This window comes from Melanerpes formicivorus, unplaced genomic scaffold (assembly GCF_026170545.1).
Source record: "Melanerpes formicivorus ecotype bairdi unplaced genomic scaffold, bMelFor1.0.p_v2 SCAF_6, whole genome shotgun sequence".
Taxonomy (NCBI): Eukaryota; Metazoa; Chordata; class Aves; order Piciformes; family Picidae; genus Melanerpes; species Melanerpes formicivorus.
The window spans coordinates 30,888,981-30,911,288 of record NW_027142358.1 but is presented as its reverse complement, the minus strand read 5'-3'; the positions used below and the strand labels follow the sequence as shown (position 1 = coordinate 30,911,288).

The 22,308-nt window shown below is 51.4% G+C and overlaps 1 protein-coding gene across 1 annotated transcript in view; it reads left to right on the top strand.

Annotated features, from left to right (window-relative positions):
- Positions 1 to 17,439, top strand: part of LOC137442077 (cadherin-23-like) — a 242,134-nt gene extending 224,695 nt beyond the window's left edge. The window contains exons 11-13 of the mRNA XM_068140324.1: positions 812 to 1,000; positions 16,284 to 16,433; positions 17,197 to 17,439. Of these exons, the coding sequence (XP_067996425.1) occupies positions 812 to 1,000; positions 16,284 to 16,433; positions 17,197 to 17,406 (549 nt within the window). The 3' untranslated portion in view covers positions 17,407 to 17,439. The remainder of the gene's footprint in view (positions 1 to 811; positions 1,001 to 16,283; positions 16,434 to 17,196) is intronic.
- The last annotated feature ends 4,869 nt before the right edge of the window (positions 17,440 to 22,308 follow it).

The window sequence follows — 22,308 nt, the reverse complement described above, 5'->3', positions numbered from 1 at the left end:
ACCTTTTGGTTTAAATGTTTGTGGCAGGGAAATGGCCTAGCAGCTCCCCAGTGTGACTCAGAGTCCTGGCAACCTATTGCATGGCAGGGGCTAGGGAGAACTGGACCACAACCATCCCATAGGAAATGTTAAGCATCCAGGACAGTGGGCAAGAGTGCTGTGTGTCTGAAGCACGGGTGATGGAAGAGTTGGGTCAACAGAATCACAGAAATATTTGGATGGAAAGGGACATTAAAGGTCATTTAATTCTAATCCCCCTGCCGTGCATGGGGACACCTTCCACTGGACCTGGCTGATTGAAGTCTCATCCAGCCTGGCTTTGGACACTCCCAGAGAGGGGGCATCTATAGCCTCTCTAGGCAATGCATTCCAGTTTCCCACCACCCTCATTTCTTCCTTACATCTAGTCTAAATCTACCATCTCTCAGCTTAAAGCCATTCCCTCATGTTCTATCACTACATACCCTTGTAAAATGTCCCTCTCTACCTTTCTTATCTGCCCCTTTAAGTACTGAAAGGCCACAATAAAATCTCCCTGGAGCCTTCTCATTTCCAGGCTGAACAGCCCCAGCTCTCCCAGCCTGTCTTCATAGGGGAGGTGCTCCAGCCTTCTGATCATCTTCACTGTTGTGTCAGCAGTGTGGAAAGGTGCTCAAGGTGTAGGGGCGATGGCAGAACCGACTGAGCATCCTTGCTTGGCCCAGTGGAGGAAGCAAAAGCTGACAGAGTCTCTAATCACAGCACTCACAGTTTCCCTGGCATTTCTTCTTTGAAAACAAAGCCTGTCTCCTGTTGTCTTCTCTCCTCGTAGGCGACAGAACTGAACGATGACCGCACGCCCTCCAACGCCACCGTCACCACCACCTTCAACATCCTGGTCATTGACCTCAATGACAATGCACCCGAGTTCAACAGCTCAGAGTACAGCGTGTCCATCACAGAGCTGGCCCAGGTGGGCTTTGCCCTTCCCCTCTTCATCCAGGTGCAGGACAAAGATGAGGTGAGAGATGCCTGTCTGGCGGTTCTTCCGTCCATCCATTGCGGGGTGGCACGTGGTGTGGTTTGGAGGGCTGCAGGGAAGGATAAGTCATTGATGAAGCTGTGGTGAGGTGCATGGTTGTCCTGACACTCACTTTTACAGCTCTTGCTGCTGCTGTGGCTCTGTTTGCTCGGTACCCTGAGTGCAGATGTCCTCCCCAGAAGGGCTCAGGCACTGCTTTAATGCCATCAGGATTGCACAGCCACTGAGAGGCAGAAAATAGGATTGTGTGGAATGCTGATTCTCTCCTGCTTTTGAGGGCTCCTGTCAGATACTTCTGTGCCAGTTTGGTTTAGAAAGGGAGGAGCTTTTCTGCTGGGCTCCCAGGGAGAGGAAAGAAAGGACCTCCTGACTCTGTGCAGGCAGGGCTGGGCACTGATGCTGTCAGGGAGGAGGCAAGAGACAACTCCTAGCTAGCGTGGGGCTGGAGGAAGAGCAGCAGGGACTGGGAGACCACAAACAAGCCAGGAGCATTGGAGGCTTGTTCCTCACGTGTTGCTGGAGCTCCTGTTCATTATGCACTGGTCCATGCCCCACGGAGGGATTGCAGCATGTTTCCCAGCCTTGGGCTTGCAGCCTTCAATTACTCTGATTATTTGACTTGTGCAGTTCACATCTGGCTGCTTCCGTGCGCCGGTGCCCTCCAATCCTGCCACGCTGTATGGTGTCTGCTTCAAACCAGTGCTGACACCTCATGGTGGACTTGCCAAAATCCCTCGGCAAGGCTCTGGCAAACAGGCTCCTGCTGGCCCTATTCCTCTTCAGCCCAAGCAAGAGATGAGGGGAGGGAGTTTGTCAGGATAAATGGCAGTCTCAGGATGTTTTCCTGATGCTTCAAGTAAACAATGTGACAGCGCTGAGCCGTACAAAACGCAGCATCTTCTCTCACCCCACAGAATCCTGGTGGGTCAGTTAAAACGGGCATCTTCTCAGCTGCCTTTGCTGGCTGTGAAATCACAGGATGTTAGGGGTTAGAAGGGACCTCCAGAGATCACCAAGTCCAAACCCCCTGCCAAAGCAGGACCATAGAAGCTAGCACAGGTCATGCAGGAACACATCCAGATGGGGCTGGAAAGTCTCCAGAGAAGGAGACCTCTGGGCAGCCTGTTCTAGTGCTCTTTACAGTGAACAAGTTCCTCCTCATGTTGAGGTGGAACCTCCTGTGCTGTAGTTTCTATCCATTGCCCCTTGTCTATCACAAGGTGAAAGTGAGCAGAGCCTGCCCCCTCCCTCTTGACCCCCAGCCCTCAGATATTTATAAACATTGATTAAATCCCCTCTCAGTCTTCCCCTCTCCAGACTAACCAGCCCCAGGGCTCTCAGCTTCTCCTCATAGGGCAGCACTCCAGTCCCTCAATTATCCTTGAATACCTCTGTTGGATGATGCATTTTCTTTCCCCCAGCCCTGGGTGGAGCTGACTGCATCTTATAAGGCCACTCCAGAAATGCCTTCTTTTTCCTTTCCCCCCCCTGCTTTTTTGTTTGCGGGGGGTGAGGTGATTATGACACAGAACTAATAACCTGCTTGTGACGTGCTGTCACCATCCAAGAGTTCAGCCTGAAGAGGGGCAGATGAGCTATTAAGCAGATAAAGAGACCTGCTTTTTTCTTGCAAATGTCAATTGCTAATAAAGAAGATGTGGCTGTGACAGATGCTGAGGAGAGCTGCTGAACAGAGATCTGCTGCCGCGCTCTCTGTGAGATGTCAGCAGATCCCTTCCTGAAGGGCATCGCGACGCTTCTGCTTGTGCCAGAAGGGTGAAGGATCTGCCATTCTCTCTGGTGGAAAGCTTCATTTTGACAAGAGTGACTCCCATTCAAGGATTCACTTCTCAGCCTTGCTAATTTTAAAATGGGAGAGCAGAGAAAAAGAAAACCAAACCCCCCAAAAACTCAGCCTTGCCTTCCCCATCGTGCCAGCAGCAGACACACACAAATAGACTCAATCTTTTGATCTGTTTAACTTCTCCCCACATCCAGATCTCCCCAAAAGAATTGGCTGGGATTTTTTAAACTGCTGAGAGAAGGACCTCTCATGCCTAGGGAAGTCTGAAAGAGTTTTTCACTGTACCTATCTTTGGAGGCTGTCATATTAGCAGAGATTGCTTTGACCGTAGCATTATTTTCCGCTGATAAGAAGCGCAGGAGAGATGATGTCTTGGAATATCTGGAGGGAGGAAAGTTATAAGCAATTATTGGAGGGGGGTTTTCAGCATTATCCTGCAGTAGATCTTTCTTATTTCACCTCCTGGGTGCTTGCAAGTGAATTAACCATCTAGGTAGCACTTAGAGGGGTGAGGGGGGGAAACGAGGGAGAGGCATTCTGTGACCTGAGCTAGATTATGTGGTCCTGCTCTGGCAGGGGGGGGTTGGACTCGCCAATCTCTTTGGATCCCTTCCGACCTCTGACATTCTGTAATCCTGTGATATCCAGGTCATAAAAAAGATGTATGTGAGATAGACAGGGAAGTGCATCTGCAGCCAGGCTTGTTCTAGCAGTGCTTCCTGGGCAGTGTGTTTATAGATAGTCCCAAGACCCCCAGAATTTCCCTAGAAACCTTACAGAAAGGGAAGGTTGTTGGCAGATGGTGATATTTTGGACATTCAAGTGCCTTGTGACTGCTGAGCTTTGTAAATGGCTTTTACAAACCATGTGGATTTGAGGTAGCCAAGGGAGTGCCAGGCTCTCTGTGGGCACAGCAGCAGAGGAATGGGCCAGCGAGGGCCAAGGTCTTCAGGCAGGGATGTGAGCGAGGACGTGGCTGACAGAAGCTATTTTGCCAACACGGCCTTCATGCTGGGGATGACATGATTCATTTGTGTAAGGGGCAAAGGAAAACAAGAAGAGAGTTATAGATGTCTCTGGGGAGAGCATCTAAATGAATAAATGAGAGCAGATGGATAGAGACATACGAAATCAAAGCTGGAGTCCTCAGGAAGATCATTTTGCCAGAGTTTTTTATCTCTTGTCTCAACCCATGTTCTTCAGTCCTGGGAGAGCGCTTTGGCAGCTCGGTTTCTTCCCTGAGCCAAGCCCTCCAGTCGTGTTCTGACTCCCCTCCAGCCAAATCTGGACATCAGGTTCCTTTAACCCCCACGCTCATTGAGGTCCTGTTCGGACGGAGCGGCGCACACCTGAACCTGGCCCCACGAGGGGGCCCCGTGGGACTGGGTGGCCTTGAGGAACCTGCTTGCCAACATATCCTAGCTGTCTCTTTGCAGAGCTGGGGAAAGGGCTAGAATAGAATAGAATAGAATAGAATAGAATAGAATAGAATAGAATAGAATAGAATAGAATAGAATAGACCAGGTTGGAAGAGACCTTCAAGATCATCGTGTCCAACCTATCACCCAACACCACCTAATCAACTAACCCATGTAACCAAGCACCCTGTCAAGTCTCCTCCTGAACACCTCCAGTGACGGCGACTCCACCACCTCCCCAGGCAGCCCATTCCAATGGGCAATCACTCTCTCTGTGTAAAACTTCCTCCTGACCTCCAGCCTGAACTTCCCCTGGTGCAGCCTCAGACTGTGTCCTCTTGTTCTGGTGCTGGCTGCCTGGGAGAAGAGACCAACCTCTGCCTGTTTACAACCTCCCTTCAGGTAGTTGTAGACAGCAATAAGGTCACCCCTGAGTCTCCTCCTCTCCAGGCTAAGCAGCCCCAGCTCCCTCAGTTTCTCCTCATAGGGCTTGTGTTCCAAGCCCCTCACTAACTTTGTTGCCCTTAATGTGGGTCTGGCTGTGAAAACACCCTGCGTGGGCTGCCGAGGCCGTTAAGCAAGAAGGTGTTTTGTAACCGGGCCCACGCCGCCTTTTTAAGTGGTGGGCTTCAGGTCTGTCTTTCTTCTGGTGTGTTTTACACAAACTTCAATGATTGCCTTTTTTTTTTGTTTGAAGGAGTTAGGTTAAACAATTCAGCCAAGCACTTCAGAATGTATTGAAGTTGCATAGAATGTATTTATGTTGCACACAAGGCCACGCTCAAAAGCTTAAATTTACCTCAGTGTTTAAAGTGCCTTTCTGGAGCTGGGCTGACATTAACAGCTCAGACAAGGTACCTAAGCAGGGGGCCTCCAAGGAGAAAAACTTTCCTCTGGGTCTGTCCCTTGCAAACCCAGAGATACCATCTTTCAACCATGGTCATGGTCTTTTTCCAAGAGGAGCTAGCTGCAAGGTGCAAGGGGAAGCTGGGCCCCTCAGTTTAAGAAGGACACTGAGACTCTTGAATGTGTCCAGAGAAGGACAATGAGGCTGGGGAGAAGCCTCGAGCACAGCCCTGTGAGGAGAGGCTGAGGGAGCTGGGGTTGCTTAGCCTGGAGAAGAGGAGGCTCAGGGGAGACCTTCTTGCTCTCTACAACTCCCTGAAGGGAGGTTGTAGCCAGGTGGGGGTTGGTCTCTTCTCCCAGGCAACCAGCACAAGAACAAGAGGACACAGTCTCAAGCTGTGCCAGGGGAGGTTTAGGTTGGAGGTGAGGAGAAAGTTCTTCCCAGAGAGAGTCATTCATCATTGGAATGTGCTGCCCAGGGAGGTGTGGAGTCACCATCCCTGGAAGTGTTTAAGAGGGGGTTGGATGTGGCACTTGGTGCTGTGGTTTAGTCATGAGGTCTGTGGTGACAGCTTGGACTTGATGATCTTTGAGGTCTCTTCCAACCTTGGTGATCCTGTGTGATTCAGGTGAGATGGCCCCAGATATGGATGCAGGATACAGCCAAGGGATACAGTTCAAGTGGATGACTTGTGTTTTCTTTTTGCATTCTTGGATGCAGGAGAAATCAGTACACAGGGCCACAGAATCATGGATTTAACCAGGTTGGAAATGACCTTTGAGATCACCAAGTCCAACCTATCATCCAACACCATCTAGTCAACTAAACCATGGCACCAAGTACCCCATCCAGGCTCTTCTTAAACACCTCCAGAGGCAGTGACTCCACCAGCTCCTTGGGCAGCCCATTCCAATGGCCAATAATTATTTATGTGAAAGGAAAAAAACATTAACCTCTGTGCAGCTGAGTTTCTCTCTCTGCCACATAGACAGCAAACCTCAGGAATATCTTTCCAAAGCTGTCTGAGAGCTGTTTGTGACAGCCTGTAAAAGTTTGCTGTCATTTAGACTGAGCCTACAGTCAGCTGGATGCTGCAGAAGACCATTTATACTCTCCCAGGCTGGGGTCTGGTTCTCCTCTCAGTCACGCTGTGACAGATCAGCAGGGACAAGTCAAGATGTAAACCCTGGATTCTCCACTTTTACAGCAAGGTTAATTTCCAGGTTGAGAGCAACCTGGAGCTGTGGAATAAGCCTGTGCTAATTGCTCTTTATGACTACCTGAAGGGAGGTTGTAGGCAGGCGGGGGCTGGTCTCTTCTCCCAGGCAACCAGCACCAGAACAAGAGGACACAGTCTCAAGCTGCACCAGGGGAGGTTTTAGGTTGGATGTTAGGAAGAAATTCTTCATAGAGAGAGTGATTGCTCATTGGAATGGGCTGCCTGGGGAGGTGGTGGAGTCACCATCACTGGAGGTGTTCAGGAGGTGACTGGATGGGATGCTTGGTGCCATGGTTTATTTGATTTGATGGTGTTGGGTGATGGGTTGGACTTGATCTCAAAGGTCTCTTCCAACCTGGTCTGGTCTATTCTATGCTATGCTATGCTATGCTATGCTGTGCTATGCTATGCTACGCTATTGTAATTCAAAGGGCTGGGTAGCTTCAGCAGATGAGCTGGAGTGAGGGGAAAGGACTGGAGATCCTCTCTGCATGTGCTGTTGTCTTGCATCTTGGTGCCTTCATGCAGTGTTTTAGGGAGAAGACAAGGATTGGCCTTGTTGGCCATGCAGGAGAAGGAGCAGGCCATCCTTCAGGGCTTCCCCTATTTGAGTTTCATATTGCTGCAAGGTCCACAGAGGTATATTAGAAGAAACAGCCCTGTGCTTTCCCATTGCACGCCGGAGAAAGAAAGCAGAGCCCTTCTACCGTGGCTCTCACTCGATTTTCCTCAACACGGTTGACTGAAGAGGAAGAAAAGGGCAGAGGCTGTATAAAAAGCACGAGTGTGATGGGCTGACATTTGAAGATCATTCAGAATAAGCATATTGAGCAAGATAAATGGGGAATTAAAACAAAAAACCCCAACACCACCACCAAAAACCCCAAACTAAAAGAAGACAAAACAAAAGGGGGAGGGGGGGAGGGAACCCTAAACCCCTAGGCCACGGGAACATGCTGTGTTTGTTGCAAAAAGCAAGCTCAGAGGCTCCCAGAAGGATGTCCTGTGTGCCCATGCGTGTGCAGGTGCAGTATATGAATCACCCAGAGCATCTCTATGCAGATGACAGGCACGTGCACTATAAATATGATCTACACAACGAGGCACTGTAAAGGGGAATTGACGGCGCTCAAGTATTCTCTCCCCCAAAGTGCCAGCTGCCAGTCGGGCTGAATTAGATTTCACAGGGGTTTTTGCAATACATGGAATTCACCAGCAAATTACCCTTAAAGAGGGAAAATCAATCATTTGGAGCAGAGATAAGCTGAAGGCGAGGCAGCCTCGGATTGATCCCGTCTGTGCAGGCGTGTGTGGAATTCAGCAGATAACCTGGGGAGAGCGAGGAAGGCGAAACCTCCTTTGGGAGGGGGGGGAGAGTGGGCAAGGACTGCCACTTAGGATGGACAGAAAGACAGGAGAAAAGGGCTGCCAGTGAGGGGAAGAGGATCAGAAGTGTTGGGCAGCGTTTTGCCCAGGTGTGGAATCATAGATTGCTTCGGGTTGGAAGTGATCTCAAAGATCATCTAGTTACAGTCCCGCCTGCTGTGGGCAGGGACACCTTCCGCTAGACCAGGTTGCCCAAAGTCCTGTCCAACGTGGCCTTGAACACCCCCAGGGAAGGGGCATCCACCACCTCCCTGGACAGCCTGTGCCAGTGTCTCACCACCCTCACTGGAAAGACTTTCTTCCTAATATCCAGTCTGAATCTCCCTTTTTCCATCTTTCCATTCTCCTTCATCACTGTAAGCCCTTATAAAAAGTCCCTTCCCAGCTTTCTTGTAGGCTCCCTTCAGGTACTGGAGGGCCTCTGTAAGGTCTCCCTGGAGCTGCTTTCTTTCCATATTGCCTCACTTGTGACCCTGGTGAGGTCTTTAGGGATACAGGGGAGATGGTCCCATGCCCAGTGAGCCCTTGAAAGGGTTATACGTGCTGTGGTGCTCAGGTGCTGAGTGGGCAGTGGGTGCTGCGAGGCTGAGCTCACTGGCTGGGCAGCAGGAGAGAAGCAAGCAACTCATGGAGAGGCTGTTCAAAGCACTTGAGGTAAATGCCTTGAAGTGGGTGGAGAGAATAACCCTCTTTATGCCTTGTGATTCAAAGGAAGGATTAAGCTTTGTTTGTCTCCGACTAGCTAGAACCAGGTATAAGGTATCCAAGCTCTCCAAAGAGGCACTAATTTCTATTCAAAGTGAAAAACTTCTTTTGTAACTCCCCTTCTCCCTCCACCACTCCTGAACTCTCAGCACTTTCTTTTCTTTGCAAACTTGCCTGGAAGGAGGGATATTAACCACCCCTCAGCTTTTTGCAGGGAATAACCTGTGCTTAGCAAATGGCTGGCAGGAAAGCTGGAGTTAGGCTGGAGTTTGTGCTTCTGAAAATCAGAGCCCTTCATTTTGGAATGGATAGCTGCAGCTGAGCTGGAATAGAGGGAAGCAAAGGCAGCTTGGTATATGCAGGGGTGGGGAGGGGAGACCTCACTCTCTACAACGACCTGAAAGGAGGTTGTAGCAAGGTGGGGGTTGGTCTCCTCTCCCAAGAGGAAAAAGGGCTCAGGTAGTGCCAGGAGAGATTTAGGTTGAATATTAGGAAAACATATCATCCCCCAAAAGGTTGTTAGGGCCTGGACCAGGCTGCCCAGGGTAGTGGTGGAATCCCCATCCCTGGAGGGATTTAAAAGCCGTGCAGATGTAGTGCTGAAGGACATGGTTTAGCGGCGGACCTGGCAGTGCTGGGGTAATGGTTGGAGTGGATGATCTGAAAGATCTTTTCCAATCTAAATAATCCTATGAAGAGAAGAGCACTGAGGGTTCCAGGCTGCTTTTCCCAAATCTAGCTCATTTTTTGCCAAAAATGGTTGCAGGCCAGCAACCTACCTGTGCAGCTCAGTGACTTCAGGGAGTGCTGTGGTTGAAGAATGGTCACTTGCTTGGCTAGGGGTCTGAGCTACATTTTTTTCTGCTTTGAGATTTTGTAGTAGCCATTGGTAAGTGATGCTAAATACTTGCTTCTGCTGGTGGAAGGTTGAATGATTTCTGAAGCATTTCCATGAGCACCCCCAAGAAGGAAGGGGTTTAGGTGGGAGTAGGAGTGATGGATGAAGCCAGTGGGCAATGCTAGTTGAAAAAGCAGGGACAAAGCTTATGATTCATTCTCAGTCAAAGCTGGAACAGATGATGTGGCTGCTCCTGGCCTGATGTGAGAAAAGGTTCCCTGATTTCAGATGAACCATGCCCTGTGAGGCAGTGGAGTGTCCTTCCCTGGATGCTTCCAAAACCCACGTGGATGCATTCCTGTGTGGCCTGCCCTAGGTGATTCTGCTTTGACCAGGGGCTTGGACTTGATAATTTCTGGGGCTCCCTTACAAACCCTACCATTCTGTGGGCATGTCCTGCAGGTTGGGAAAGCAGGCTTTCAGGTGCATGAGCAGATCCCACATGATTCCTGGAACCTCTCAAGGGACACACAATACCTACTTCTTGGCATCTCACAGCCTTATGCCTGCCAGTCTGTGTTGTGCGAGGTGTGCCCAGGGACCACAGAATCATAGAATTGTCAGGGTTGGAAGGGACCTCAAGGACCATCTAGTCCCAACCCCCCTGCCATGGACAGGGACACCTCACACTACAGCAGGTTGCTTACAGCCACATCCAGCCCGGCTGCAAAAACCTCCAGGCAGGAGGCTTCCACCACCTCCCTGGGCAACCTGTGCCAGGCTCTCACCACCCTCATGGGGAACAACTTCTTCCTGACATCCAATCTCAATCTACCCACTTCTAGTTTTGTTCCATCCCCCTCCAGTCCTATCCCTCCCTGACACCCTCCAAAGTCCCTCCCCAGCTTTCTTGTAGCCCCCTTCAGATACTGGAAGGCCACAAGAAGGTCTTCTCAGAGCCTTCTCTTCTCCAGGCTGAACAGCCCCAACTCCCTCCTCTGTCTCCATAGCAGAGGAGCTCCAGCCCTCTGATCATCCTTGTGGCCCTTCTCTGGACATGCTCCAGCACCACCAGATCCTTCTTGTACTAGGGGCTCTGGAACTGAACACAGTACTCCAGGTGGGGTCTCACCAGAGCAGAGCAGGAGAATCACCTCCTTCGACCTGCTGGCTACGCTTCTCTTGATGCAGCCCAGGATATGATTTGCTTTCTCCCTTCTGCTCCATCCCCCTGGAATTTAAGAGGGCTGTTGAGCACACGGGGCTGGCAAGGAGGCCCATCACAAATCGCTGAAAGGCGAAGCACTCGTGGTAGCTGCGTCCCGCAGTCGCTCATTTGGAAGTCAGGCGGCGGCATGAGGTTGATGCGGGCGCGGTGGCGGCGGGGGGACACCAGGCGGCTCCTATTACATGCTCCGAGGGATCCGCACGTGAAGAACAAAGTCATCATTATGCCCAACTGCAGCTCCTGTTGTCTTTTAGCTGAATTGACATGAATTTTCCATCAGTTGAGGCACTGGCTACGGCTGGGAGGAGGTTTGATTGCCAGCAGAAGGAGGCGGCAGCAGCCTCGGGCCCGGTGAGGGCTGGCCCCACTCCCTGGCACGTGTGGTGGGTCGAAAATCTCCCCTCCACCCCCAAGATAAAATTGCCAGAACAGCTCAGTTGGAAAGCAAATGAAGCTGTATCTACAAGCAAAACTACAAGCTAGAAATATGGGATGCAACGAATATGTGCAAAATATTCAATATTTACATATATTTACAACACAAGATCCCCTCTTCCCCCCCCCACCCAGACAAAACCAGGGGGCTACTAACAGCTTCCCCCTCGCTGCTCCCTTCCCTCGCTGCTCCCTTCCCTCGCTGCTCCCTTCCCTCCCTGCTCCCTTCCCTCCCTGCTCCCTTCCCTCCCTGCTCCCTTCCCTCCCTGCTCCCTTCCCTCCCTGCTCCCTTCCCTCCCTGCTCCCTTCCCTCGCTGCTCCCTTCCCTCGCTGCTCCCTTCCCTCCCTGCTCCCTTCCCTCCCTGCTCCCTTCCCTCCCTGCTCCCTTCCCTCCCTGCTCCCTTCCCTTCCTCCTGTGCACGGGACAAGAGAAAGAGCAGAGGGTTGTTTGTTAGTACTTAGCCACGACAGAGTAATGCAGCCAAGGAGCAGAAAGTGGTAGAATGTAAAGAAATCACTATTGGGTGTAAAAAGGAGAAGAATGCTAAGTTCTAAACAATCCCATTGGACAGATACCAAACATAAGGCTGGTGATGTAAACTACCTCTCTGCCTTCAGCTTCCTGGCTCTGGGAGACACTAACTTGCTTCTGCTTGGCGTTGTTGACCCTTGGCTGTGTTCTTTGTTTTGGTTATGTACTAAAAAACAATTCTCTGCTCTTTCTCTTATCCCTTTGTGTCCAGAGGGGCAAGAAGGGGAGCAGGGAAGGGAAAGCTATTAGCTCCCCTGGGTTTTTTTTTGGCCAGGGAATGGTTCTTGTGCTGTTTATAAATTGTAAATACCTGTAACGGTTGTAAATCCTGTTTATTTTGTACATATTCCTCGCATTTCAGTTTAATTGGGAGGGGAAATTTTCACCCCCACCACACAAGGTCAGCAAAGCCAGCAGAAACCAGAAGCTAATATCTGCTAGAGCAAAGAAGCCAAAGAGAGAGAAAGTTAGTGTACACAACCAACCTATGTTGCTAATCTGTCCAATGGGATTATTTAGACCTTATCATTATTTCCCCTTTTGCATCCAGTGGTGATTTATTTACATTCTACCACAGTCTGCTCAAGATCTGTGGAAAAATTTTCTAGACACAGCCAGTGAGCACTTGCAGCCCAGAAAGCCAATCACATCCTGGGCTGCAGCAAGAGAAGCATAGCCAGCAGGTTGAGGGAGGTGATTCTCCCCCTCTACTCTGCTCTGGTGAGACATCACCTGGAGTACTGCATCCAGTACAGAAAGGATCTGGAGGTGCTGGAATGTGTCCAGAGAAAGGCCATGAAGAGCTCCTCTCCTGTGAGGACAGACTGAGAGAGTTGAGGTTGTTCAGTCTGGGGAAGAGAAGGCTCTGCAGAGACCTCCTTGTGGCCTTCCAGGATCTGAAGGAGGCTGCAAGAAAGCTGGGGAGGGACTTTTGAGGGTGTCAGGGAGGGATAGGACTGGGGAGGGGGGAATGGAACAAAACTAGAAATGGGTAGATTGAGATTGGATGTTAGGAAGAAATTCTTCCCCATGAGGGTGGTGAGAGACTGGGAGAGGTTGCTCAGGGATGTGGTGGAAGCCTCCTGCCTGGAGGTGTTTGCAGACAGGCTGGATGTGGCTGTGAGCAACCTGCTGTGGTGTGAGGTTTCCCTGGCCATGGCAGGGGGTTTGGAACTGGATGATCCTTGAGTCCTTTCCAACCCTGACAACTCTATGATTGTATGCTTCTAAAGCTACCACAGCATGGGAACCGAGTGGCCCCATCCCAGCTCTGTTGCAGCAGCAAACTTCCCCTCCGGAGCTGCCTTCTTTATGGCTCCATTTGTTTGGGATGTTGGGCGCGTGCGGACGGGTTTATCGTCCTAGGGCTGCTAAGCCTTGGCAGGCTGCTCCTTAATTTATGCCTCTAAAGGAAGGCAAAGGAGCCAATTTGTTTTCAGCAATGAGGAAAAAGCTCAAGCGGCGCAGGAGCTGGTGGGGAAGGGGTTGGAGGGAGGGGGAGCTACGCAGGTAAAGCAGCACTGGTAGCACACCCCTGCATCCCATGCTTATCCTCAGCACCACGAAGAGGTGGTGCTCAGCCACGAGCCCACCACTGCACGCCTGGGGAGCTGGTGTGTGTTTTTCTTCTTCATGAACAGGTTTCAAATCTTTTCTTTTCCTTTCTTTTTTTTTTGCTCTGAGTGGCAGGAGCGAGGTAGGAAGTGGTGAGGAAAATGCAAGCAGCTCCCCGTGGCTTCCTCCGGAGCGGGGGGTCCTCGCTGTGAGCTGGGCTGCGCCAGCCCCTTCTGCTGGGCAGCTGATAACAATGTGAATATTCAGATTTGCTTTCAGGCAGCCACAGGGGGTTTGCAGGCTCTGGGAACCAGGAGCAAGGGAAGCAGCATGGGGGCAGAAACAAAAAAATAAATAGCCGAATAAATACATAAATGGTAACGCGCGGCCACCCTCCCGAGAGGCAGATGTATCCCCCTGCTCCAGACCTCACGTGGGGAGACTGAGGCACTTGAGGGGCTCCTAATTATGGGGATGCTGGGTATCTGGAGCCTGATCTCCTTCCTCAGCTGGAAGGGAATTAATCCACCTGACTCTCTGCCCGCAAATACTTGGATCTCTTTTGATGTTTCAACTTTTATCTCATGCCTCCAACAAAGTCGCTTCTCTCCAGCTCCCAAGAAAATCCCTCCCATCTCACCACCATGAAAGGTGCTTTTGTGTGCAGGGAGCACGCTGGGTCCTGGGACAGACACCAGGGCTCCTCGGCAGAGCTGGACAGAAGTTCCTCAAGGAGATGGCCTTTTTGTTGCTGGTTGGTTGCTGTAAACTGGCATCTTAAGCACAGGGTCAGAAGTAATGGCTTGGGGAGGGGTGCCTCCTCCTGCAGTTCTCTGGATTCTCTGCTCCCTCCCTGCCAGGCTCGTGCAGTGGTGTTGGGGAGCATCCCTCGCTCATGCCAGCATTGACACTTCTCAACTTGCCAGCAAAACAGCTTTTGGACAGGGCTAGGTCTGCCCTGAGATGGGTCCATTCCATTCCCTCCGGTTGTCTGTGTCCATTATCCACCAGCTGAGCATTGCTGGACTTCTGGGGATGTGGGGCTTGCTTCTGTGGTTCCATGGGTGCCCTCAGGGCTTGCTCCTGATGTGTGGCTCTGCTGGGGAGGCTCAGCTTGCCCCCTGCTCAACCTCCTGCCGGGGGGTGTGGGGAGGAGGGCAAGCAGGGATTCTGCTCATGTCGCTGGCTCTCAGTGGTCACGCTCAGCCAGCTTTTGCTATTAGTGCCCCTTCGTGCATTTAATTGGCCCCTTTTGCTGGCAGGAGGGAGGTCACTCGAGGAAAATTGGAAATTCAGCTTCTGAACTTGCTTTTCATGTGCTCTGCTGGGCTGTGCTCTGGGGAGGGTTGCCATACCTGCAGCAAGGGTCCTAAAGTGCTGCGGTGGTCCTCCTGCTTTCCCAGCCAGGTCTTGAGTTTCCAGTTTGATCTGCCTTAGTGGAAAGGGTCCTCTCCCTGGGAGAGGCATTCACACTGTCCTGAGGTGATGAAATGCCAATGTCTGGTGCCCTATGCCATGCATGGATCTCCAAACAGCAAAAGGGATTTTCCCTGCAGCCATGAGCCATGCAGGTTCCTCTCAGGGACGAGTTCTTTCCATGAGCACAGGGGGATTTGCACAAAATGGGTGCATGTGAAGAGGAGATTTCTCAAACCACATGCAGTGTAGGCCCAGCAAATACAATAAAATGCTTCTAGGAGTGTTTAAGTTTGGAGCTGAACCCTGTGGTTCAGTTAACCAAACCCAAGCCTAGAAACACTCCCCTGCATCTCTGGGAACTGCATTATTGTCTCTGAAGGCAAAGGGCTGTGCCCAAGCTGCTGGCACTGACAAGTTTGCATCCAATGCACAGGGGTTTTTGGGGCCAGCCTGTTTCCATTGGTGACCAGTGATAAGATGAAGGGCAGTGGAACCAAACTGGAACACAGGAAGTTCCACCTCAAAATGAGGAAAAGCTTGTTCAATATCTGTATTGATGATCTGGATGAGGGTACTGAGTCAGTCATCAGTGAATTTGCAGATGATACCAAGCTGGGCCAGGTGTTGATCAGTTAGAGGGTGGAAGGGCTCTCCAGAGGGACCTTGGCTGGCTGGACAGATGGGCAGAGTCCAACAGGATGGCATTTGACAAGTCCAAGAGCCAGGTGCTGCACTTTGGTCACAACAACCCCATGCAGAACTACAGGCTGGGGTCAGAGTGGCTGGAGAGCAGCCAGGCAGAAAGGGACTTTGGGGCACTGATTGACAGAAGCTGAACATGAGCCAGCAGTGTGCCCAGGTGGCAAAGGCCAATGGCATCCTGGCCTGCATTAGAGTAATGTGGCCAACAGGAGCAGGGAGGTCATTGTGCCCCTGGACTCAGCACTGGTGAGGTCACACCTTGAGTCCTGTGTCCAGTTCTGGGCCCCTCAGTTTAAGAAGGACATTGAGACTCTTGAAGGTGTTCAGAGAAGGGCAACAAAGGTGCGGAGGGATCTGGAGCACAGCTCTATGAGGAGAGGCTGAGAGAACTGGGGTTGCTTAGCCTGGAGAAGAGGAGGCTCAAGGGAGACCTTCTTGCTGTCTACAACTCCCTGAAGGGAGGTTGTAGCCAGGTGGGGGTTGGTCTCTTCTCCCAGAAGAGACCAGCCCCAGAACAAGAGGACACAGTCTCAAGCTGCACCAGGGCAAGTTTGGGCTGGAGGTGAGAAGAAAATTCTTCACTGAGAGAGTTGTTGGCCATTGGAATGTGCTGCCCAGGGAGGTGGTGGAGTCCCCATCCCTGGAGGTGTTTAGGAAGAGGGGATTGGATGTGACACTTGGTGCCATGGTTTAGTAGTCATGAGGTGTTGGATGACAGGTTGGACCTGATGATCTTTGAGGTCTCTTCCAACCTTATTGATTCTGTGATTCTAAGTGTGAGGGTGATGAAGCCTTAGAAGAGGCTGCCCAAAGAGGTTGTGGAGTCTCCTTTTCTGGAGACTTTCAAAACCCACCCATGTGGGTGCTCCTGTGTGGCCCACCCTAGGTGAACCTACTTTGGCAGCGGGGCTGGACTAGATAATCTCCAGAGGCACCATCCAACCCCTACCATTCTGTGGGGCAGTGATCCCATCCCATAGAGTCATAGGATCAACAAGGTTGGAAAAGACCTCAAAGATCAAGTCCAACCTGTCATCCAGCAATAGCCTCCTCCTCTCCAGGCTAAGCAACCCCAGCTCCCTCAGCCTCTCCATGCTCATCTGCAGGCTGGGCCAAGGTTCCTCTAGGTCCTTTCTTCTTAGTAATTGTCAACCCTTCTCTCTCTCCTATCCCAGGGACCCAACAGCGTTTTTGAGGTGTACCTGGTGGGCAACAACTCCAACCACTTCATCATCTCACCCACCTCCATCCAGGGGAAGGCAGACATCCGTGTCCGTGTGGCAGTGCCGCTGGACTTCGAGACCATTCCTCGCTATGAATTCTCGGTAAGGCTGCACCCCTCTGCTCTGCCCTAAGTGACCTAGGAGTGACTTGTTAACAAGGCTTCTCTCTTCCTCTCTCTGATCCACACTATGAAACTCTGGGACATCACAAAATGGTCCAAAAAATGGAAATAATAATAAAGGAAGAAGAGGAGGTGGGGAAGAGGTTTGCTCTGCACCTTCTCTCTCTTTTCTCATCATCCAAAGGCTGAGCTGCAAAAGCTTAAGCAGAGCATGCTGCCCCTTGCTATGTCACAGGGTTGGGAAAGCTTTATAGAGCATAAAAATAATGCTTTCAGTGCACCTATAAGGTACCAAAGCTCTCCCCAGCCTCCTGCTGCAAGTTGTTCCCTCTCTCTGCCTAAGCTGCAAGTTCTGAAGGCAGGCAAAGCAGGCTCATAGCACACCAGTGGTGGTAGTCCTGGCAGAGGGCTTTTCATGCACTGATGGAGAAAAATGAGCAAAAGCCTGTACTCTGGGGTGGGGTGGCAGGCTCTGATTGTCCAGTTTGCCATGCAGAGGCTGAGGCTGCTCAGGGCAGGTGATTCAGGGTGTTTGGCTCACCTGAGATCTGAGCTCATTCAGAGATGAGATGCTCCCAGGGAAGAGGGAGCGTCCGTGCTTTGGTGGTTAGCACTGAGCTGCCTCACCTGGTGAGGGAGCCCAGGTGAGCATTGTTTTCTCCTGTGAAAGGGAACAGATTAGTTTCCCCAACCTCCCAGACAGTGGCTTCAACCTTCCCCTTTGCTTCCTCTCTCTGCCCCAGCTCTTTGCAAACGAGAGCATCCCAGACCACGTCGGCTTCGCACGTGTGAAGATTAACCTCATCAACGAGAACGACAACCGCCCTGTTTTCAGCAAGGTCCTCTACAATGTCAGCCTCTTTGAGAACACCACTGTGGGCACCACGGTCCTCCAGGTCCACGTGAGTAGGAGCACCCTGGCTCCTTTTGATATGCCTTTCACACACATGTGACTCTGCAGTGCCTCTCAGCAAGGGATTGAACGGGGAACCTGCTAAGGTAGTGGTGGGAGAGGCTGGCAGGGGAGTGGGGTGTAGCTCTCTCATGGGCTTTTGGAGGAGATGCCTTGACCTTTCCTGGTCCCACCATGCTGGGAACTCAAAAGGAGTCCTGCACTGAGAGGTCTCATCTGCAAATGGCAGCTTCTCTTGCAGATGCTGATTTCAGTGGTTGTGAGCTTGTCTCTTCCTCCTCCTCTCTGCATGGGACCCACTATGTGTTTCAGTTGTGTACATGGCTTGCATCCTATCACATATTTGCTGTTTACCTCTTTCACAGTAATTCTTATAGAGAAAGGTGCTCTGGTGCCTAGTGATCTTGGCTGCTTCACTGTTGAGAATCAGCATCTAAAATCTCTCAGTGTGAGTTTTCTCACTGCCCCATTTAGAAGCAGTAGAGGTCAGTTGAGCCAGTGAATGGGTGAAGTATGGAGTAAGAGGAAGATGACTGCATCTAGCAGAGCGTGGTGTTAAATGACTGACTGCAGAGCAGTGGTGCAGCAGAGAGCAGGGCATTTCCACACTGCTCATCCCTCCTGCCTGGGTTGGTGGCACCACCCAAAATTCCTGGTGAGAAGAAGGAGACTTGATGGGGTGCTTGGTGCCATGGGTTAGCTGTTTGGGTGGGTTGGATTGGTTGATGGGTTGGACACGATGATCTTGAAGGTCTCTTCCAACCTGGTTTGGTTTATTCTAATAAAGGTTTATTCTAATAAAGATACCTTTCCTGGGACAGGAGGGTGGTGACTGTCAACATCAATGCTACTGTAGGGCACAGCAAGAGCCAGCACAAAACCCTGTGCTGGAAAACATTCCAGATGGGAAGCAAAGCTCCTTTGGGATGGGAAATGGCCAAGCAGGGAGCATCAAAACCCCTTGAAGGCTCTGTGTGTGTTACTAGTGCTGTCACTGATCATAGCTGAATTTATCATACAGTCATAGAATATTAGAAGTCACCAAGACCAACTCCCCTGCCAGAGCAGGGTCAGCCAGGGTAGTCTGCACAAGAATGCATCCAGGCAGGATCTGAAAGTCTCCAGAGATGGAGACTCCACAACCTCTCTGGGCAGCCCATTCCAGGGCTCTGTCACCCTCACTGTAAAGAAGTTTCTCCTCATGTTGAGCTGAAACCTTCTATTATTCAAGCTTGAAACTGTTTCTTGTCTTATCACTGTGCACCACCCAAAAGAGCTTGGCCCCCTCCACTTGACACCCACCCCTCAGCTATTGATAGACATTGATCAGATCCCCCCTCAGCCTTCTCTTCTCCAGACTAAACAGCCCCAGGCCTCTCAGTCTCTCTTCACAGGGGAGATGTTCACATCCCCTAATCATCCTTGTGGCTCTCTTGGACTCTCTCCAGCAGATTCTTGGGCTGGGGAGCCCAAAATTGGCATAGTATTCCAGGTATTGTTTTATTAGTGCAGAGTAGGGGGGGAGAAGAACCTCCCTAGACCTGCTGGCCACACTTTTCTCTCTGCACCCCAGGATCCCATTGGCTCTCTTGGCCACAAGGGCACCTTGCTGTCCCATGGAGAACTTGCTGTCTGCCAGCACTCCAAGTCCTTTCTCCATGGAGCTGCTTTCCAGCAGGGCAGCCCCCAAACTATCCTGGTGCCTGCTGTTCTTCCTGCCCAGATGCAGGACCCTGCACTTGTCCTTACTGAACTTCCTGAGGTTTGCCTGCACCCAGCTCTCAGCCTGTCCAGATCTCGTTGGATGGCAGCACAGCCTGGCAGGTGTCAGCCACCCACAGTTTTGTATCATCAGCAAACTTGCTGAGGGTGCACTCAATCCCCACATCCAGGTCATTGATACAGATATTGAACAACACTGGATCCAGTATTGATTCCTTTGGGAACACCACTGGCCACAGGCCTCTAACTTGACCCTGTGCTACCAATCACAACCCTCTGAACTCCTCTGTCCAGCCAGTTTGCAATCCACCTCACCTCACAACCATCTGTGCCACACTTCTTGAGCTTTTCTCTGAGGATGTTATGGTGCCACCCCAGCCCTCCCCTCATGCCTGCTGACCCAGGACACAGTCCCTGGTGCCCACCCAGGCAGGCATGTGCTGGTCCAGAGGATGAGAGCCTTGACAAGAGGCCCGGGCGCAGGCGCCTGTACGTAAGTGTGTTTACTCTACAAGCAGATGGTGTGGAGCTGCAGAGAGCCCCTGAGCGGCTCCCATCTGACAGTTATTAATATTTCAAGCAGATGTTTAGCTAGTCAGCCCGTCAGACAATGAGATTGTTACTGCCTCTCCTCTTTCCCCAACTTCCAGCCATGCCAGCGTTTCGGAGGGGGAGGTAGAACACGCCAGGAGTTGAGCCTTCGATGATAAATCAGAATGGATGCAATTAGAGCTGAAATCCAGATTGCCCTCCCAGCTGATCCCAAACTTTTAACAGCCCTCATAAAGTGCCAGCTCCTCCTGCTGCTGGTGGCGTTGGCTGTGGAGGCGTAGCCCTCTGCTCGCCTCCACGGCGCTGCTCGTCGGCACCATGCCTCTCACACAATCAACCAGCTTGGAAAAGACCTGTGGCAGTTTCAGGCTATGCCTTTTATTTTATATGTTTTTTTTTTCATAGTAGTATCATAGTATCAGTCAGGGTTGGAAGGGACCACAAGGATCATCTAGTTCCAACCCCCCTGCCATGGGCAGGGACACCCTGCCCATGATTGCGCTATGGAATGGGCTGCCCAGGGTGGTGGTGGAGTCACCGTCATTGAAGGTGTTCAGGAGGAGACTTGCTGGGGTGCTTGGTGCCATGGGTTAGCTGCCTGGGTGGGTTGGATTGGTTGATGGGTTGGACATGATGGTCTTGAAGGTCTCTTCCAACCTGGTTTGGTTTATTCTAATAAAGGTTTATTCTAGATCAGGCTGCCCAGAGTCTCATCCAGCCTGGTCTTAAACACCTCCAGGGATGGGGCCTCAACCACCTCCCTGGACAACCCATTCCAGGGCTTCACCACTCTCATGAGGAAGAACCTCCTCCTCACCTCCAGCCTGAATCTCCCCACCTCCAGCTTTATTCCATCCCCCCTAGTCCTATCACTACCTGAGATCCTGAGCAGTCCCTCCCCAGCCTTCCTGTAGCCCCCTTCAGATACTGGAAGGCCACAATGAGGTCACCTCAGAGCCTTCTCTTCTGCAGACTGAACAGCCCCAACTCCTTCAGTCTGTCCTCACAGGAGAGGTGCTCCAGCCCTCTGCTCATCCTCCTGGCCCTTCTCTGGACATGTTCCAGCACGTCCATATCCCTCAGATCTTGAGCAGAAAAATAGTTAAATGTGAATAAATCACTACTGGGTGTGAAAAGGTGAGAGGCCTCGAGTGTAAGCCCTACGAGGAGAGGCTGAGGGAGCTGGGGTTGCTTAGCCTGGAGAAGAGGAGGCTCAGGGGAGACCTTCTTGCTCTCTACAACTACCTGAAGGGAGGTGGTAGCCAGGTGGGGGTTGGTCTCTTCTCCCAGTCAACCAGCACCAGAACAAGAGGACACAGTCTCAAGCTGTGCCAGGTGAGGTTTAGGCTGGAGGTGAGGAGAAAGTTCTTCCCAGACAGAGTTGTTAGCCATTGGAATGTGCTGCCCAGGGAGGTGGTGGAGTCACCATCCCTGGAGGTGTTCAAGAGGGGATTGGATGTGGCACTTGGTGCCATGGTTTAGTAGTCATGAGGTGTTGGGTGACAGGTTGGACTTGATGATCTTTGAGGTCTCTTCCAACATTATTGATTCTATGATACCCTGGAAAGTAAATTCCTGGCATTGCAGCAGGCTGCCCAGGGAGGTGGCAGAGTCACCATCCCTAGAGGTGTTTACAAAAATGTGTAGACACTTTGGGATGTGGTTTAATGGCCATGGTGGTGTTAGGCCAACAGCTGGACTCAGTGAAGTCTTTTCCAACCAAAACAATTCCATGCTTGTGTGATGCCCTCTGCTTCACCAGCTGAAAATCACAGAATCCCAGAATCCCAGCATGGCAGGGGTTGGGAAGGACCTCTGGAGATCACCTAGTCCAGCCTCCCCTGCCAGAGCAGGCTGACCTAGAGAAGGTTGCACAGGAAGGTGAGTTTTGAGTGACTCCAGAGATGGAGACTCCACCACCTCTCTGAGCAGCCTGTTCCAGTGTTATGCCTCCCTCACAGGAAAGAAGTTCCTCCTCATGCTTAGACAGAACTTCTTATATGCAACTTTGTGCCTTTTACCTCTTGTCCTGTCACTGGGCACCACTGGACAAAGTCTGTCCCCATCCTCCTGACACCCACTCTTTAAGTCCTGATAAACACTGATAACCTCCTCCCTCAGCCTTCTCTTCCCCAGGCGAAACAGCTTAGAGGAAATAGAAAGGCAAAAAAACCTCAAAGAGCAAGCAGGCTTCATTGATGGTGACAAAAGACCATTTGTCTCCACAGCATTTCAGCTCCTAATGTCAGTGACAGTAGAGAAGCATTGCCTGCTACACCTATAAATCAGTTGCAAAACAACCCCAAGTGCCAGCAGCTGGCACTCAGAGCTGGTGCCTGCTTTCCGCTGCCTGCCTCTTCCCCTCTGCCCAGGCATGTGTGGGCTCTGATCCATGCCTCTATGGCTTCCCAGGCAAATCTTTTCATAGTATCATAGTATCATTCAGGGTTGGAAGAGACCACAAGGATCAGCTAGTTCCAACCCTCCTGCCATGGGCAGGGACACCCCACACTACATCAGGCTGGACAGAGCCTCAGCCAGCCTGGGCTTAAACACCTCCAGGGACAGGGCCCCAACCACCTCCCTGGACAACCCATTCCAGGGCTTCACCACTCTCATGGTGAAAAACCTCCTCCTCACCTCCAGCCTGAATCTCCCCACCTCCAGC